This window comes from Mya arenaria, chromosome 17 (assembly GCF_026914265.1).
Source record: "Mya arenaria isolate MELC-2E11 chromosome 17, ASM2691426v1".
Classification (NCBI taxonomy): Eukaryota; Metazoa; Mollusca; class Bivalvia; order Myida; family Myidae; genus Mya; species Mya arenaria.
Window position 1 is genome coordinate 9,475,959 of NC_069138.1, and position 19,720 is coordinate 9,495,678.

At 38.5% G+C, this 19,720-nt stretch overlaps 1 protein-coding gene across 1 annotated transcript; it reads left to right on the top strand.

Annotated features, from left to right (window-relative positions):
* Nucleotides 1-2,288: 2,288 nt before the first annotated feature.
* LOC128224730 (uncharacterized) lies at nucleotides 2,289-19,704 on the top strand. The gene is made up of 22 exons (XM_052934716.1): nucleotides 2,289-2,680; nucleotides 7,843-7,970; nucleotides 8,276-8,367; nucleotides 8,977-9,198; nucleotides 9,467-9,529; nucleotides 10,017-10,093; nucleotides 10,308-10,459; nucleotides 10,922-11,034; nucleotides 11,296-11,508; nucleotides 11,719-11,760; nucleotides 12,705-12,769; nucleotides 13,170-13,321; nucleotides 13,469-13,563; nucleotides 13,799-14,017; nucleotides 14,171-14,331; nucleotides 14,871-15,007; nucleotides 15,784-15,992; nucleotides 16,178-16,295; nucleotides 16,702-16,811; nucleotides 17,686-17,724; nucleotides 17,986-18,113; nucleotides 19,338-19,704. The coding sequence occupies exons 1-21, from the start codon at nucleotides 2,537-2,539 to the stop codon at nucleotides 18,111-18,113; spliced, it is 2,679 nt and encodes an 892-aa protein (XP_052790676.1). The 5' UTR covers nucleotides 2,289-2,536; the 3' UTR covers nucleotides 19,338-19,704.
* Nucleotides 19,705-19,720: the final 16 nt, after the last annotated feature.

Below are 19,720 nucleotides of genomic sequence, written 5' to 3' on the forward strand. Positions count from 1 at the left end.
CAGAGAGGCGTCGGACATCATGCTCCTGTAGATGGACGTATTATAAATGCGTCAATGTTGCAGAATAAATCAACTTCATGGCATGACGACCAATAGGTTGTGTTTTGTGTAATATATAGAGTATCGCTATATTTGAATTTTATATTCAACATCACGTTGTTATGTCAAGGTTGCTTACTCTAGGTTGTTACCTTTTTGTTACATTTGGTTATGCAATGATTGTACAATGTATGTCATCAAACAATAAAGTATGCAATCCAGCTATTTAGTTTTAGAATTAAGACGTCATGCTGAGTGTGCTGGAAACAAGTTATATTTCTCATAACGGACTGTCGTATTTTACGGACAGTAAATAAGGTCACCAAGAAAATTTACTATCCAAGCAACTTAATGTGAGCAATTAGAATACTATTTTTTCTTTCATGTTTTTGATGAAATATCGAGTTTGATCAGTGAAATAACAACGGTGAAGATCACAAATGGTAATTTCACTGCAAATTAAGGAGTCAAAATATCAACTTTAAAATGAAGTAGAGTTACTTCCCCTTAATTCAAATTATACACATCAATTTTGAAAGAGTAAATGTTGCCAAAAATAATTATAATTTGATATTAAAAAGGGTGCATATGTTAAAATAAAGATACTTAAAGAATTAAAAATAACTTACCGTTTATTGGAATAATGGTAATCTTGTTGTTGTTTTTTAAAACGGTTTCTCGGACTTAAGTCGAATTATTACAAAATAATACAAATTATAGACGAAAACAAATGCTCGAACGTAACTTCAATGTTATATCATCTATGAAATCTCGTTTTAAACTGTATGAATTTGTAATACGAACTTCTCAGAAAATTCACACAACAACCAAGCGTAAACTTGGCAATGTATCCATGCCCTGTAAAGTTTAAAAGTACATTTGTACTTTCGTGCATTTACTTTTAGACGTATTAGGCCAAAAAAAATAATTGTTTGTTTAGTGTAACCTTCCCAAAACTTCTAGTTAGGGTAGGTAGGGATTTTTTTTTAAATCTGTCGTAAGTTCAGAGTGCTTTCTTGCACATGGCAGTCTTTCCTACATTACTGTCATTGCCTGACTTTGTTTTATCATATAAACAATAATTCTGATTAAAATCTGCATTTATCCGCCCTTCGTAACTCTCTTTTCGCTAACGAATATTTTTTTTGCTCAGAAACGGAAAAAATAGTAGGGTCGGCGCATTTTTATAGGTAGGGTCGGGTTACCCGAAACAGACATATTTTTTTTTAGGCCTTATCAAAAAATCATTGAGGAATGTTCATAATAAAATGTCTGGTAGTGAAAAAATACAGTTTTGCAGTCTCTGTATCTGGGCTGAAATGCCATCAAGCAACTGCGCCATAACACTCGAACAAACTTTCAGCTGACTTCGGACAAGTACAATATCGCATCATCTAAACGATACGCTCAGATGAGGCTGACAGAAATATGTGCAGAGAACAAAATTTCATTTAAACTTTTGTCACAATAGTTTGGCTTTAATATAATTAATGTTTTTATAGTAAACAGTATAATTCAATCTTAAAAAAATGTTATATTCTCCTTTCAACATGTAGTTCAGGCTTTTATACATGTAGTTTGTTAAAAGGTAGTGAAGCTATTAAAAGAGGTAGAAGGGTTCTTTTTTATTTTATTTTTATTTATTTAACATCGCATATTTTGTTTGCACTATAATACACAGATAATAGAGGTCTGTATATTCTGCAATAAATGCTTGATATTTTGAGAAATGGAAAACAGGTGATTCTCTAGTTAGAGGGCCTTTTAGATGTTTTAAACATGCCTGGTTTGATAGAATTCTAATCAACAAGTTGATATACAATATGCTTTTAGAATATCTAGTTATCACCTTTTTGATGAGTTTTGATTATTTATGATTTTGGGTTTTATAGCAGTATGTTATCTGATTTAATTAAAAAAAATGATCTTCCGGCACTTTTTTTTATTATGTTTAACTTTTGGTTTGCAATTCAGGTTAAAATGTTAACTATAGCGCAACCGTAAACATAGATCTGGTTAGTGCACTCGCTGCTGTTGGTGGTCACCAAACCGAAACAGTCCTATTACAAGAGTATACTGAATAAGACCACACTCACGGGTTATTAAAATTATGTCTAATAACTTGTCTTACAATTGTTGTAACGTTCAAACATTAAACTGAATTCTTGAAGAAGAAAAACAAGTCACAAACACGTGACCAGAGTGTTTCGTTGAGTACGAGGAGCTCGCCAGATAGGCCGTGATAACAGAGATAGTGAGAACATCTTCCAAATTTTATATAAATGTTACATCGCTGAAGTTAAACAGGCAAACTGCGTCATATCGCGTGTTGTTGTGTAACGAATGGTGTTGCTCTAAGTACGAGATAATTTCATTTCGTTTTTGTTTATGTTTATTTTTTATTTAACTCTGGCAATTTACAGCGCATTGGTTTATTGGTCTATTTCATGAACTAGAAGTGATTCTGTGATCAAATATATATTTTATTGCCATAAGAATGGCGAGAACTGCTGTGACACGTGGGAGAAATGGGGCGCTTACATTCCTGCTGATGGTGCTGTGTGTTCACTCAACTGTGTCCAAACAGTGCTCAAAAACACTTAATAGAGTTCCAGTCCATAAAAACTTCGATTTACAAAAGGTAGGGATATTTCATTATTTTTCAGCTTATCCAACATAAAGAATAACGTGTATCGACTTTATAATAAACATTTTAATAGTCAAAAGGGTGTCTAAGAGGGCTGAACATTTAAAACAAGTAGTTGTGTTTTTTTCTTAATATAACTTTTCTAAAATCGTGTTTTTATATCTGCGGACGAAATGAAATTTAATTTCTGTCTTCAGACCAGATTTCTTTAATTAAAAAAAATACACGTTACTCTCACTGACAGCATTTAAATTGAAATTAATACTAATTTACGTAAGGAAGATATTTTATTTACAGTGGGCACAACAGACGACATTCCGACCATTCTGCACCAACATTTTTTTTTTATAAACGTACATTTTTCCGATGTTATCAAAAATAAAGGTCAGATTGTGCTAAAATATATGTTAGTGATCATTAAACTAAAATGGTTGACTACCGCATTGGTGCCACCATATCTGCCGGATTCATTTTGCCTTCCAAAAAGCTGCCGGGCTCATTTCGTCTTCCATATAGCTACCAGCTTCAATTTAAATTCGCTATAGCTGCAGGGCTCAATTTGACTTACATATAGCTGCCAGGCTCATTTTGTTTTCCATATAGCTGCCGGGCTAATTTTTTCTTTCATATAGCTGCCAGGCTCATATTAAATTCGCTATAGCTGCAGGGCTCAATTTGACTTCCATGTAGCTGCCAGGCTCATTTTGTTTTCCATATAGCTGCCGGGCTAATTTTATCTTTCATATAGCTGCCAGGCTCATTTTTTCTTCCATACAGCTGCCAGGCTCATTTTAAATTCGCTATAGCTGCAGGGCTCAATTTGACTTTCATATAGCTGCCAGGCTCATTTTGTCTTCCATATAGCTGCCGGGCTCATTTTGTCTTCAATATAGCTGCCAGGCTCATTTTGTCTTCACTATAGCTGCCGGGCTCATTTTGTCTTCCATATAGCTGCCGGGCACACTTTGACTTCCATATAGCTACCGGGCTCATTTTGACTTCCATAAAGCTGCTGGGCTCATTTTGTCTTCCATAAAGCTGCCGGGCTCATTTTGTCTTCCGTATAGCTGCCACTCTCATTTTGACTTCCATATAGCTGCCAGGCTTATTTCAAATTCGAAGTAGCTCCCGGGTTCATTTTGTCTTCCATATAGCTGCCGGGCTCATTTTGTCTTCCATATAGTTGCCGGGCTCATTTTGTCTTCCGTATAGCTGCCAGACTCATTTTGACTTCCATATAGCTGCCAGGCTCATTTTGACTGCCATAAAGCTGCCGGGCTCATTTTGTCTTCCAAATAGCTGCCAGCCTCATTTTGTCTTCCATATAGCTGCCAGGCTCATTTTGACTTTTACGCATTTGGACTTCCATTTAGAAAAGCAGCAACAGGGACAAAGAGATCATTTCTTTACGGATTGTTCGGAAAGTAAAACATGTTCAGGTCAAATAAAACATTATTCTTAAATAACATACACATGGTTTATGGAATGAAATGACAAGATTATCAATTATTGTATGCGCGTATGTAACAGGTAGGCGTGCCTCGCAGAGGGCATTGGGGTTACATCGGCATTTTCATTTGTTACATATTCACCGTTGTGACACCAATTATATTTTCTGAAAATTGGTGTTTAATTTTATATTGATAACTCGTAATACCAAACCTAGCTGGTTATCGGAGTATTGTGTATGGTACCTGGTGGCCGCGTAGTCCTTGGTCAGACAAGGCCGTGGTGATAATGTCGGGTGAATAATGCATTGACCGATACCATACATGGCAAACATGCACCGTCATGGGGAGACGTACTTTATAAACGTGATAACCACCGACACATCATAGTCCTCAAATGCGTACTGAAGTTCTACTTCATATTAAGGAATTGATGGGTTGTTAGCAATTTGGCACACACACACACACACACACACGCACACGCAGACGCACGCGCACGCGCACAAACACAGAGAAATTCGCCAGTTTGGGCCAATATGTAAGGCATCATAAATACAAGAGTACATCGCAGACATGACCGAGAAAATGTTGAAATGAGGCTCCAGAATGACTCAGTCATTTCTACAATTATATGTGAAATATGGTTTCGCGAGCTGCTGGTATTTGTCAGGGTTGAGTGTCCGTTCGGTCAGCGCACCCTCACCCACCCAGCCGCCTCGCCGCAGTCGCTGGAATATCACGAGGGCATATTTTTCACGGTTAAATGGAGTAGTCAGTTATTTTCTTTTCTATTTTATTCTTTTTACACGAGATCCTAAAAAGATTAATCGTCCTACCAAATACACACGGTCGAGCAGTTTTTGCCATCATTTATAGTTTTCAAGGTTGTGAACAATTTTAAACAGTAAAATATATAGTTCATGTGCACGTAAACCCTATCCAAAGTAGAAATGTTTGGACTTTTAGTGGCAGATAACCTAAACACGTGTATCCATTTCATTTCTCAAGACATTCTAAAGATGAAAATGAAATATCTTGAAACATTTCGAGTACGTGATAACCTACTTATGCATGAGACAGATAAACCGGTCTGAACCAGAATCTAGTTCTTGAAAAAAAAATACAGTTCCCGGTAAATGATAAGATACAGCGTGTCTATTCCATGTCTCAATGCCTAATGGCTTATCAGTATGTCTGAAACATTTTGATATATATTTGCGAACTGTGAATCAAAGCGCTTAAAGTTTTGACAGGCTTTCGGTCTGCTACATTTTGTGAGTATAGACATGAAATGCTAAAAGGAAGATTTGTGAAGAAATCTCAGTTTGTATCAGTAATTTCAGCCCAGAATCTTGAGCATGTTGTATATGCATATTTATAAACCACTGCTATACGTCTGTGCATTTAGTCTACGAGTGACATAAAGGTTGAGGGCAATGTTAAGATACATACATTTATACATACAGGGAATCAATAGTACGTGCTGGGAAATTTTGCCGGAGGATCCTTTTATTGTAGAAAGAGACATTAAACATAAATAATTAACTTAATTAACATCCCAATGCATTTAGTTTGATGCATTTGGTTGAGCGGGTATAATAAAAAAATACGACTCAAGTTTTAAAGTGCAGAGTGCAGTCTACCTAAGATTGCTGCTTTATCCGTGGCAGTGAATAACATTGTTTACAAAACAAAACTTACAGATCTATAAGGTTTAATATTCAAATGAGTATTACTCCATAGTTCTATAATTATTTGGATATTCCATATTTTAAATGAGTATTTTAGGGGACCGTTACTCCATGGTATTGATTTTTTTTGAGTATCAGCATAAAAAGCTATACGTATTTATGAAGGAATTCATGGGCATGCATATTATACTATCTTTAAATTTTAATGTTTTATTGTTTTACAAATCACATGTCTATACTCACAAAACGTAGCAGTCCGAAAGTCATTCAATGCCTTAAGCATTTTAATTCATAATTTTTGGTTCCACTTTTTAGTATTAATACATGACATTTAAGCGCTTGCATAAAATAAACATGTGATTTTCCGCCGGTATCCGTTCCAATCGTAATTACTCGGCCATGGACGGTAAGCTTCTTGAGTCATTCGCCGAGGTCTCCGTTTATTTTCTGTTTGGTTCCGACAAAACGATCGGCAAATCACGGAAACTGATTATGTAGATTCCAGTATGTGTATACCACGTGATAAATTGCGTCATAAATGCTACGTCGGAAGGCAATATTTTGATTTGAAAAAAGACTTTAAACAAAGATAACTTCACCATTTTGAATGAAACATAGCGCATTCTACGCCGCTTACGGAGCCCTGCCTTCGGTCTTTTACCAGAGTTTGATTGAGAGTTTAGTTTCTTAAAACACTTCGACAAACCTTTTCACAATACGGCGGTCTGACGGAGCACTGTCAAAACATTATTTTGGATCAAGGTTTGTCGAAGTGTTTGATGAAACTAATGACTTATCAAATTTCGGTAATGAAACAAATGCGGGGCTGTTTAAGCTATTTAGACTGCCCTTTGTTTCATTTAAAATGGAGTTGTAAAAGAAAAGTTATCTTTGATTTAAGTCTTCATTTTAAGCAAAATGTTGCATTCTGACGTAGCATATATGACGTAATTTATCACGTGGTATACACACACTGGATTTTATTTTCAACCGATAGTCAATAGATCCCCGCGAGTATTCCAAAATGCATGTACACTTATTCATACAATGTACATGTACGCGGAATTGAGCATGCGATATTTATTTTGATTCAGTACGCGTTCATTTAAACGTTAATCCTGCTTTTCACAACGCCTTTATGTCACCCGTCGATATTTAAATTATTGCCTTTTCTTTGATTTAATTTGCGTAAGTACGCAAATACGCTGCTTATATGCACTATTTTTAACCACACAAACTATTTTATGATATTTATTACAGCGCTTCTTTAGCAGCTACTCATGCATAAAGCAGCTTCGTAGCTACTAGAGCAGAATAATATTTTTAATTAGGTTGTTCACAACCGCTGTTATAACAGAGCTGGGGTTGATACGCCCGTGCCTGCTTTAATACTTAAATGTTAAAAATGTTATGTCGATCCCGAAGTACGGATTAAAAGTCTGCAGGCTTAGTGACATACAGCCTTAATTCGAAATGTTGTTCATATCTTTATTTTACATGATAATTTATGATAATATGCTCATTAAATGATTTGTTAGTTTCGCTCTTATCTTGAATCAGAACAATTTTAAACTACAGCGCCAAAGTGAACTATGTGAATTACGTATTTCAGTTTGAAGTCATAAAAAGAAGTAGCTTATTTCATTCAATTTTTAAAAAAACCCCAGAAGTACCCATAAACGCATACAATAGGATATTAACTAGAGACCTGGACGGGCGTACAGTGGTGGCAAGCGCTCGTGCGGTTTTGCTCCAAAACATTAATCGACTATACCAGCATATTTATTCCGGGACGGATCGATGGATAGACCCATTCGACTGGTTACAGGGGTTACAGGGGTTACAGTACAGGGGTTACAGGGGTTGATGGTTGGATACGGATATTATTATCTTTTAATGTACCCGTTGCTAATAACCATAAAAGGATCATTTTAGGGTATGTTAGAGTTGAGTTGGAAAGATGACGTATAACACGACCTGTTACCACAATACTGTATAGTGTATATTGATGTTTCAGTTCGCGGGCGAGTGGTTCACGGCGACGCGCACCACATGGGCCTGGGGCACCAACACCCTCGAGTCAATGACGATTGAAATATTGCAGGCGGAGGACGGCACGTGGCGATTCCGGTACTCCGGCAGCAGGTGCGCATCACAACGGAACACTTTTTATTCATAATAATTAATAGTTAACATGTTTATAATGTAACGGACTGATATGTGCTTCAGTCGGGGATCGAATCTAAGACCTCTCGCACTGCAGGCGGACACTCGTGTACGCGTCGCTGTAAAAGCTTGCTCAAAAGCAACCAAATACATGGCTTTATATAAATTTCGAATACCAGGCTATATACATGCTTTGCACAAAAACTCCAGTGACTTATTATTAAAATTATTTCCCCGAGCTTTTTCTACACCTGTTTGACTTGGGTACTGTTTGTATTTCTAAGGGCGCATAAATGCGAGCCGGTGACGGAGACAGTTCTGGTACCCACAGACCGGGACGGCCACTACCTACTAAGAAACAAGAAGAAGATAGAGGGTAAGTTGAGACTTAAAATTAAGGCAGGGTGGGTGGGGGTCAAATTGGTTTACCTGGTCACACATTGTTCACCGGTCATAAAAAAGATAGTTCTAAGCATGCAATCATCATAAAATCTCATGCCATAATGAAATCTCTTTTAAACGATTTTGTTATAATTTCAAGTCTGACGCATATAGTACTATGATAATAAGATTGTATTGGCGATGTTAGACAACTTACTATTATAAAGTAACATTGTTTTCTTTAGAGGATCCTTCTTTCGAGGATTGTTTAAATAATTATTATGTGCCTTCTCCAAAGCATGTATGTGTATATTATATTGTAAATATTTGTAAATATTGTGTTTGTCCTCACGGGCCGTACGGCTTTTTGGATATAAATAAACTATCTTCTTCATCTTTTTCATAAAAAACAACCACTGATTACTACGACTGCGATGACAGAAACAGATTTATTATACATCGAACAATTAAACAGGATTACAATTAATAAATATATCTTGTACCACAAGTGTGAAATCAATAAAATAAATAAAACGACTACTATGAAAAGAAGCAATGAGGTACTCAATGCTGTTCATCCTTCGACCTTGTTATGTTTCCTCAGGTACGTTTATCATCTCATTCACGGACTACAAGACGATGGCCATGGTGCTCTACTGTTTCAAGCACGCACGGGGGAAGCACGTGCAGTGCTTACAAGACGGCCACCAGGTTGAGATCCTGGCTCGCTCAAGCCAACCGAACACAAAGACAGTGAATAGTTACATCAAGCGGGCCACCAAGCGCTTGTGTGGGGGCGTCAAGGACTTCGAGTCAACGTCCCCAGGTAACATGCATACACATGACGTTAGCCGGTGGAGGTTAAACCCAGGTGTTAATAAAAAGGACATGTGTTACTTCTGAGAGACGTTGATTGTGGTTTTGGAAAAATATAGAACTGTTTGTTTAATCATTAAATACAAGCTTTTGAACAATTTTAATAAAGGAAAGAGGGCATACCTCATACAAAATATGGTTCAACTACATTGTACACATTTATTCAGTTGCAACTGTACACGTGTAGAAGATTCATTTATTAATTTAATGCATTCCAGGTTTCTGCAAAATTCCGGACATTCTCGAGCAAGCCAGAATAGGAAAAGGGGAACTAGAGAATGGTAATTACATGCAGAACAACATGTTTGTAGCAGTACTTTCACATTCGATATTTCTTTTACTAATTTCCATGTTAACGTATCTACGTTCTTTTTCGTTTTTCTGTTGTATACCTTTTACTTCGATCTTGATGACAGCTGATATGAATCACACTCGAGGTTCCTGGTTACTAATATCCATTTTAACAGCTGTTTTCAATGTCACCAAATCTTTTGGGTTAGAGCTGGACCTATTTCTTTCTAGGGATCGTATTCACAGCAAAGATTTTTTTCTCAGAGGTTTCTTTTTTAGCAAAATGCGTTTAAAATCAATAGAATCTGACAAAATCACTGATCATAATTAACTAAATGCTCAAAATAAATTGTGCCAGTGATTTACGTTTTGAGTTGTGTTCATTTGTTGAAATGTTGGTTGTGCTGGCGTTAACTATTGTTATTTTTATTACTTCACCAGATTAACTGATTCTATTAGCATTTAATCTCCGTTTAGACGACTCGCCTCAGGAGATGGCTGTGAAGTGTGGGGTGAACAGTATTCCGTTGGAACCAGACTTTGACCTTTCACAGGTAACACGTGCTTCATATACATACACATACAAGTAGATGCATAAATCTACAGCAATGCTTTAAAAATCATTGCCAAACAGATTAAACGAGCATTACGTTAACAAATGACTTAAATGCTAAAAAGGCAGAGGTGACAAAAATATTATGATATTGTTTGTACCCATGTTATGCTCCTATGAAGTCCAGTGTGTACATGTATGCATGTATGTGTCAGATGTCCGGACTGTGGTACGAGATAGCGAGGACGAGGTTTACCTTCAACAAGATGGAGTCCGTGGTGAGCTACCACAACATCGACACTGCCAGCCAGAACATGTACAGCTACTACACAGGCACACTCGTCAACAGCAACGAACAGCAGGACGAGTAAGTAGGGGGCGAATAGGGATGGGGGCGAATAGGGATGGGTCGAGTTTGAATGGGACTATAATGTGTAGGGACGAGTAGGGATAGAGAATAATAAACTATTATTTACTGTGGAAGAATGTAAAAGTTTAACAAATAGGATTGTGATAGGGCGAACAGTAAGAATGGGTCCTCGAATGGGACAGCGACTGAATAAGGGGCCAATATTGTGCAAGAAAAAATCAGTTCTATACTGTTACGCGATAATCTCGGTATACGGTATACCGAGATTATCGCGTAACAGTATAGAAATAAATCAGGATGCACATGGTTACATATGAATCTCAGTAGCATATGTGTACTAAAACCAATCTTTGCGTGTTGAAATGTTCATTATAAGGAAAAAAACATTCATATTTGAGTACATTTTACCACACGAAGATATATCTGACCTTGTATCCTTTGTCACCCGTGTGTATCCAGGAATCCATCGTGTATGACGGCGATCCAGGGCATGTCCAAGACACAGGAAAGCTCCGACACTGCGGCGGACAGGCTGGGCCGGATAGGCTGGGATGATTCCACGTACCCCTGGTGTAAGCGATTTCATATAACAGCCCGTGAAGAATGCTCCCTGTATGGAGAAGAGGGATGCGAATGAATTAAAGAAGTTCAATTGTTTTAAGCAGTTGGCTTCATGTTAAGTAAAGACAATACTTGGATGTAACTCAATAACTATTTTTCGTGTTAAATGTATGTGGCAGATATTCATATACATTTCTATAACGTAACCATAGAGTTGTTCACATTATTAAGTTAAATCCGTTATTCTGTACCTAACGTGACGTCCGTTGCAGCGCCAACGAAGGTTGTGTATGGTGACGGCGAGTACACGCTGTTTTACGCCTGCTACTCCGGACCGTCAAACCAGCCGTGCCCTCAGGAGTACATGGAGGTGACATTGGTAGGCAAGGACCGCAACATCCCGGCCGACCGACGCGCGCAGATCTACAGCCTGCTGCCGAACCTCTGTCTCCAGCCCGAGGACATGAAGGAGACTGAGTTCCTAGGTAAGCCAGAACGGAACGCTGAGCTGTGGCTGGAATTTTTATATATTACTATTAGTATATGTATTTAATATTACTTTTTTATTATCGTTATCACTATCAGATTATTTTACAAGATGTACATTATATATAGTTTAGCAAATGGCCAGTGTTAATCTTTATGCGAATAAACCGAATATTCGGGTATATCAATGCTCGTGTCACGTGTTTCAGCTGACTGCACGGGCTGGGTGGAGTACACGGCCGAGTCGACAGGTACGTCAGACCCCGGAAAGTGTTATTTGACAGAGTGCTCAGGGTAAGGAGTGGGTACGTGGTCTAAATGACAAGGTGCTCGGTGTATGGTGCGGGTACGCAGGTACTTGGAATAGATGCTCGGGGGTTGACTGCGGGTCTGTGATTTCTTGAATTATATGACAACGTACTCGCAGGCAGAAGGCGGGAACGTCGGGTTTGGATCCGAGTTATATGACAAGGTGCTATAAGGTAGAGGGCTGGTTTGTTGGTCATGGGATAGTGTTGAATGAAGTGGCCCCAATATCACGAAAATACTAAAGTAAAATCTCAATATCAACTCATTTTACCTCATAGCATCACAAAATACCAAATTTCGTATATTAATTCACACCTTTAAAAATGCAACATATTTTTTCATATAATATGTTTATCAAAAGAGTTCTTCAAGATTCCAAAGAAAATATATTCCACAACTCACAGCTCATTGTTTGTTAACAATTACTCAAGTATTTGTTTTGCTCTAGAATCAGTTTTTTTTTTATATTGTGAAAAAAAAGTTTTTATCGACTCATTCTATTCGAGAAATTGTTTTCAAAAGATAACAAGCATACAATATTTTGAATGATATTTTCACGCGAGGCATGTGGTAGAATGAGTTAAGATTGAGAATGAGATTTAACTATATTTTATTTATATTCAGCACCGGGAGAAAGAGGCGATTATGTGGCTCGCAGGAGAAACGTTTACTTATTATACTAAAACTTACTATATTTAGTGTCAAAACACAATATTCATAATATATATATATATATTGGTGAAAACTTGCATTTGATTTTTGTACTTGCATGGTTACCGTGTGTAGCTTCTTACTCTACCATTTACAATATCAATAAAACTAAACGTTATATAATTATGACGGGGATGAAACATGATCAACTATATTAATTAATTCCCACTTGCAGAGACGACGCCCGAGAGCTGCCGGCTGGACGAGATACAAGTCTTCCCAGAGTTCGATAACGACCTGGTACGGAGCAGTAGAAATAAAAATAGTCCATAATGCAGCCAATTGTATAAAACCTTTTTATTCCGATAGGAAAACTTCTTGCTAGTTAGCACGTTTAAGTAATTTGGTTGGTTAATAGTAGTTATTGAATGAATCTTGGCCAATAAATACACATTTGGTTAAATTTTACCAAAAAGAGGAAAGACTATCTACTGTCTTATGACCTGGCTCAGATATGTGATATGTTCAGTCGTAAGCACTTTTCGATGTATCTTTCCCCGCAATATTTGACAGTAAAACGTAAGCGCTTAATACATTACATAAATTGGCCCTTTTGTTTGTTAATGTCAAGAGCATCAGAGTCATACATTACGGTGCCCACCGTAAGAAAAGCATATCAGATGTTCACTTGACATTGCAGGTGGTCGGGCGCTGGTTCCTTTACGGGTCTATTCATTATAACAACGTGACGTCACTTCAAGGGGCGGTGATGGACAGGCATTTGGAGGGCGTGGGGGAATTAATTTACTCAAACATCTCGGTCTTCCGGCCTGATCCCGCCGACTCGCGCGGGTAAGATCCGTGTCTCAAGTTGGTTAGATGCATTAATAACTCTTCTGTATTTTTGATAACTCTTCTGTATTTTGCGTTTCAATCCACATGCCGGTGCAACATTAATTATTCCGATTTTAATTGCAATGATTCTATTTCCTATTTCAGCCCATGCGTCTCCTACAAGTCCCGGTCACGTGACATGTGCATCAACACGGCCGACTTTATAACAACACTTCCGGTAGCGGGCGACGGCAACTTTGGTAAGCGGGGTTTATCAAAAGATACGTGAACTTTGTTTTATGCTGCATAAGTAGCAACTGCTACTAGTATTTTTATTGTGCACGTACTACCTTGCAATTTTATGCTTATAAATTCATAGAGCCATTTGTTTATTTATTTAGATGGTAGGTTGTTCTTTATTTATTTGTTTATATTCCCTTGGACCTAATTTAGATATGACTTGAATTGTGATATGACGATCTGAATAAATTCCAGTGTTCCAGAAGATTTTGCACATAGACGATTTCATGCTGGTTGAGTACGTGTGCGCGCGCAGGACGGATGCGGGCAACTGTGAGCGGGAGGGGATCCAGTTCCACGTGTACGTTAAGCGGGACAACACGACCGCGGAAGACTTTGGTCCCGATATTGCGGTCATCTCAGAACTCGCCGAGAGCGTATGTCTGGACCCGGAAGACCTGCAGATAGAAAGCAGTGAGTAGCTGGAACCTTTATGCTCAATTTTATGTTTTCTAAACATGTAAAAGCGAATAAAATTACGTTCCACCATGTAATAGGGGTTTAACTTTCGTTGCTGGGCACGTTTGCATGAAAATTAACACCTGCTTTGTTTGTATGTGTTTGCAGGCTGGTGTGAGCCGGTGTCGGAGGACGGACAGGCAGCAGCGGCTGGTGGAGAGGCTGAGGGGGACGAGGAGGATTCGGACGAAGAGGATGCGGATGAGCCACAGTGTGACGTGGACCAGCTGTCCATATACAGCGACATGGCAGACTACGACCAAACTCAGGCACGTAAAAAACGGTCCCCTCATAAACATAATATAAATCAAGATAGGTGCTAAAGTCATTATTTTTACAAATAATATATTTGAACCATTCCAGTTTGTAGAACTGTTTATTTGCTGCAGTTGTACGACTAGTGTTACCCAGTCCAGTTTTGTTGAAATGTGTAATGGTTGCAATGGTAACCAGTCCAATATTGTTGAACTGTTTATTGGCTGCAGTTGTACAGTTAGTGGTTACCAGTCAAGTATTGTTTTAACTGTTTATGGTTGAAGTTGTTCGGCTATTGGTAATCAGTCCAGTATTTTTGAAGTTTTATTGGTTGCAGTTGTACGGATTTTGGCAACCAGTCCAGTATTGTTTAAATGTTTATTGGTTGCAGTTGTACGGATATTGGTAACCAGTCCAGTATTGTTTAAATGTTTATTGGTTGCAGTTGTACGGATATTGGTAATCAGGCTAGTATTATTGAACTGTTTACTGTTTGCAGATGTACAGCTATTGGTAACCAGTCCAATATTGTTTAACTGTTTATTGGTTGCAGTTGTACGGCTATTGGTTCGAGGTGGCCAGCTCCGTGAGCGGTAAACTCTTCTCAGACGTGAGTGGTGCCGTGGCTTACTTTACATCCTCCAGTAACGACACACTCAGTATCTACTATACTGGCTTTTATGATGCCAGGTAGGTATTCAAACATTTCACACATTATGCCTTGTGTGAGTAGAGTTAAAATTCAGATACCTTAAACCTTCGTATACTAACCTCATACATCATTGCCGGTGCTTTGGTGCAACATACGATATGTCAAAGGCACTGTTGCCTTTTCAAACGATCACACTTGAGAATCTATAACACGTGTTGTTTGTATATTCCAAAGCTCGTATGACCAACTTTCCCACATAACATTTTTCACACACAGTCTTGTGAAGAATAAATTCCTAAAAGTTCATGAACGCGTCCTGCACCTGTTTTTCCTAAGTGTTGTTGCTTTTAATTCCTTATTTCCTTACAAAGTAATAGCGCGGACACGAACTTCTCACACACAGATGTGTACCATACCATAGCGAACATTATTATTTAATCATAATAATTTATTTGGGCACTAGCCGTGATCGAACGGAGACAGCGCCTAGCATCAACGTATGTGACCACGCTACCACCTGCGCTACCGAAACAACTTAACGGTTTCGGATGTAAATAGATATATTGGGTGGGTTTATAGTTCCGTTTCTATGGAAAGGAACATAACAGCCTACGACCTACAATATTACATGCTAGAGTTCCTAACCAAGCCGTATGTGCAAATAGCCATTTAGATGTAAATAAGCACATTTTTGCTAAAAATGCACATATTGAAATGTGTCACATCAAAAACCTGATTCTCAAATTCCACAGGAAGTTAGAAGTATGAGACTATGTTGGGTGATGGATTCAGTCGGGTTTGTTTTCTTTCTCAGCAATGACGATGATGATGATAGCGGCGACACTGAAGACAGGAAAAGACGCGACGCTGATGAAAATGACAACAATGATGACGTCAGTTTAGATGATGACGCAATACAATGTTCGAACGTGCAGCACCAGTTGCTGTTGGCGCGGTGTCGATCGGAGTCTAACGGGGACTATCTCACACGGTTTGAAGACACAGAAAACTTCATATCATACAGTGGGTAGCCTTGATTATCATTTTCTTAGAAATCAAATTGACTTATAATATTAACCCTTGAAGTCTGACGTATTTTCATAAAAGAGGACACTTATATTTATTATATTTAAAGTTACCCAATCTAGTATGTAATTCATGTTTCTCTTACATGTGAACTGACTTGACGTGCTTGTCGCATGTTTCAGTTCCGCTCAAGGTGTTGTACACGGACTTCAGTTCTGTACTGGTGACGTACGCCTGTGAGATGACGATGCCTGGCGGTCAGTGTCGCTGGGGAGACGCCAACGTCAAAGTCTGGGCAAGGTACGGTCGTCAATAGCAAACAGAATGCTGCTCACAAAGGCTGAAACAAAATAATTACTTTAACCATTATACAAAAGTATTATTTATATCAATAAGTATTATGTATTTGAACGATACTTTTTTGTATAATCATCACTTTTTAATATTGTTCATTTTATAATGAATTTCAACTCAATACACAATAGCCATTGTTCGATACGAGTGTCAGCTTGAAACAAGGAATTGTTCCCACTATAAAGAGTCCGGTTTGGGGATTGTCCAAGGATGACCGTTGGGTTAGAGACGGGCATCAACCACTATATCATCTTCCTTGTGCGATTGAGTTTAAACATGATCAGATTCGGTATGTCGTATCAGATAAACCGGTACGTCGAGCAACCACGTACACATTGTGTTATTGCTTCAGAAACACGACGCTTGACGAAGATACGCTTGATTTCGCGTACGAGATGATCTTCTGGGCGTGTCTGGACCCCTACCGGGAGGGCGGCATCGAATCAGTCGAGTATATCGCCGGTACGCTCATTTTGTTTATTATTTTCTATATCGAGTTTTAGTATGTACATGTATATATACTTTGGCGAATGCGTACGAAAGAGGAACCTCAATGGCGGATTAGTAGTAGCCATTTGAAGAAAATCGTACAAATTGTGATATTATTTTTCTGAATTAAATAGCTCCAATAAATTACGTGTCGGTTTCAGGGAATTACTCTTTTAAATTCTTGAGACCTCAATGAAGTTCATTTTATTCCCCCGAACATGTGTTACTGGTTTACACTTATCAATATCATGTCAACCTTTTAAAGGGACTCGTTCATGGTTTGAAAAATGCGGGTGGTTGTATTACGCAATAAAGTGTGGCAAATCATAATTGATGTAACAACTACGATACCGACGGCCAGAACCCTTCAACAATGGTGTTGACATATACTCAAGTATTGTCTTTGAAGTCCATAATTTTGAAAAAGGGTTACTAACAGGATTCAACAAAAGACTAAGGCGCAATTGTTTGATTGACATTATCACGTGATGCTCCCGATATAGGTTTTAATTTCCATCTTTTGAATATCAGTCCCTTTTGGCGAGTGGATAAGCTGTACCGGAGTGGGTTCGCTACCCACCAACACCCGATTGTTGTATTTTTTATACTTTCATAGTATCTTTTTCTGCAATTTCGGTATTAAAGAGAAAACTTAAATTATAACATAAGAGTTTTCAGATGCATTTCCGGAAAAATGTCAAAAAATGAGCGAGTCCCTTAAAACATGGAGGAAAAACTATGCGAACTATCATAACATTTTATTTGCACCTGTGTTAAATATGCAATGTATGTTTATTGCCAAAACATCGTCCTGTCTAAATAGCTGCACATGTTCTGTTTCCAACAGGGAGTTGCCTTCCAGATCTGGAGAGCTACGTCTCTGAACGTAAGTATATTAGTCGCCAATAAGTTTGTAACCAGAATTGTCATTTACAAAAAATAACACTTGGCAAATTTCTTCAACCAGAATCAAAACATTCAAGGTTAACATCGCCGGTCAGCGATAAAAGCACCAGCTTGAATATTCAAACACAGGGTAAAACGTAAGAGACTGTCACAAAGCAACAGATTCGTATTAAAACAACGGAATGGGTGTTGTAAACTGAATACTACTAAATCGACTAAGAACGTGGCACTCATTTCCTAGATGATCTGTATGACGGCTTGGATCCGGAGGTGGACGAGACTCAGAAGGACGAGAGTGAAAGAGAATTGGACGAGATCGAGAAGGCCTTCCTTCTGACAGACGACCAGTTTTACTATGACTCGCAATAGGTATCCATTGCGCATGCATATTCCCAATAAGTGCATGGCTCGCAAAAGGTACCGTGCGGCGCATGACTTGCAATTGGTATCCCGCGGTACATGACTTGCCATAGGTATCCCGCGGTACATGACTTGCCATAGGTATCCCGCGGTACATGACTTGTCATAGGTATCCCGCGGTACATGACTTGCCATAGGTATCCCGCGATGCATTATTCGAAATAAATATCCCACCCATCCGATACATGACTCGCCGTAGGTATACCACGTTGGATGACTTGCATAATGTTTCCTGCGGTGCATGACTCGCAGTACGTATTCCACGGTTGATTACTCTCAATAGGTTTACCGCGGTGCACACTGACTCTTTATCTAGTGTTGCATGACTTGCAATTGGTCTCCCTCTACATGACTTCCAATACTATCCCGTGGTCAATGACTCGCACACGTATCCCGTTTTGCATGACTCGAAATAGAAGCATGTGGTGCATGGGCCACAAGGGTATCCTGTAGTGAATAACTCGCAAAACAATCCTGTGGTGAATAATTTGCAATATTTTTCCGCGGTGCATGGCAATAGTTGCATGACCAGGTTCATCACTCGCTAAAGACGCATGACTCGCAATAGATACTTGACTTGCAATTGGTTCAAGACTCGCAATGGGTGCTTGACTCGCAATTGGTTCATGACTCGCAATATTTGCATGACTCATAATTGGTTCATTTACAACAACAAGTGGATGGCTAGCAGGCGCATGACTGCAATAAGTACATGACTCGCAATAGGCGAAAAACTCGTAATAGGTGGATTGGTTCATAACTCACAAGAGGCACATGGCTCGCAATTGGTTCATGATTCGCATGACTCGCAACTGGTTCACGAATCGTAGTAGGTGCATGCACGCAACATGAATTCCGTGTAGCAAGTTTAAAAGTACATTCCACGATGAAGGACTTATAATTTAGTTAAACCACGGTTTTATGGAAGTGTGCTTAATTTTTCGCCGCGCATTTGCTCAATTGGTGAATGTCTTGCAATTAAAAGATCAAGACAGCATTTAATATTGTAATTGCGGACTTGGAAATCTTTATATAATTGTTAATTGATCAAGCATTATACAAAATTTTGTAACGTTCTAGTGGATTAATTTGTTAACATCTTTCCATATAGACAGCGGTTGTAAGGTACGTAGCACACATGTTTGAATTTCACAAACTGATTATTTTTTTCAGAGGAGCTGGAGTACTTGGTCCCGGGGGCCGCGGGGGGTTCTGTTGATACCGGTGACGGGGGTGAGACCGCCAGTGACTGACGTGATATTGTCATTACACATCATACATCCTGGTACTATGCAGCAGAGAGGCGCCGGTCATCATGCTGCATGATAGACAACATTATAAATGCGTCAGTGTTACAGAATATCTGGACTTCATGACATGACGATCAGCAGTTTGTGTTGATTATCGCTGTTTTTTAAATAATTATTATATATCGTATAATTATATATCACGTTGTTATCACTTATTGTATTTTTTGTCACATTTGGTTAAGCAATGATTGTAAAATGTATGTCATTAAACAATAAATCATGCCACACAGCTGTGTGTTTCTTATT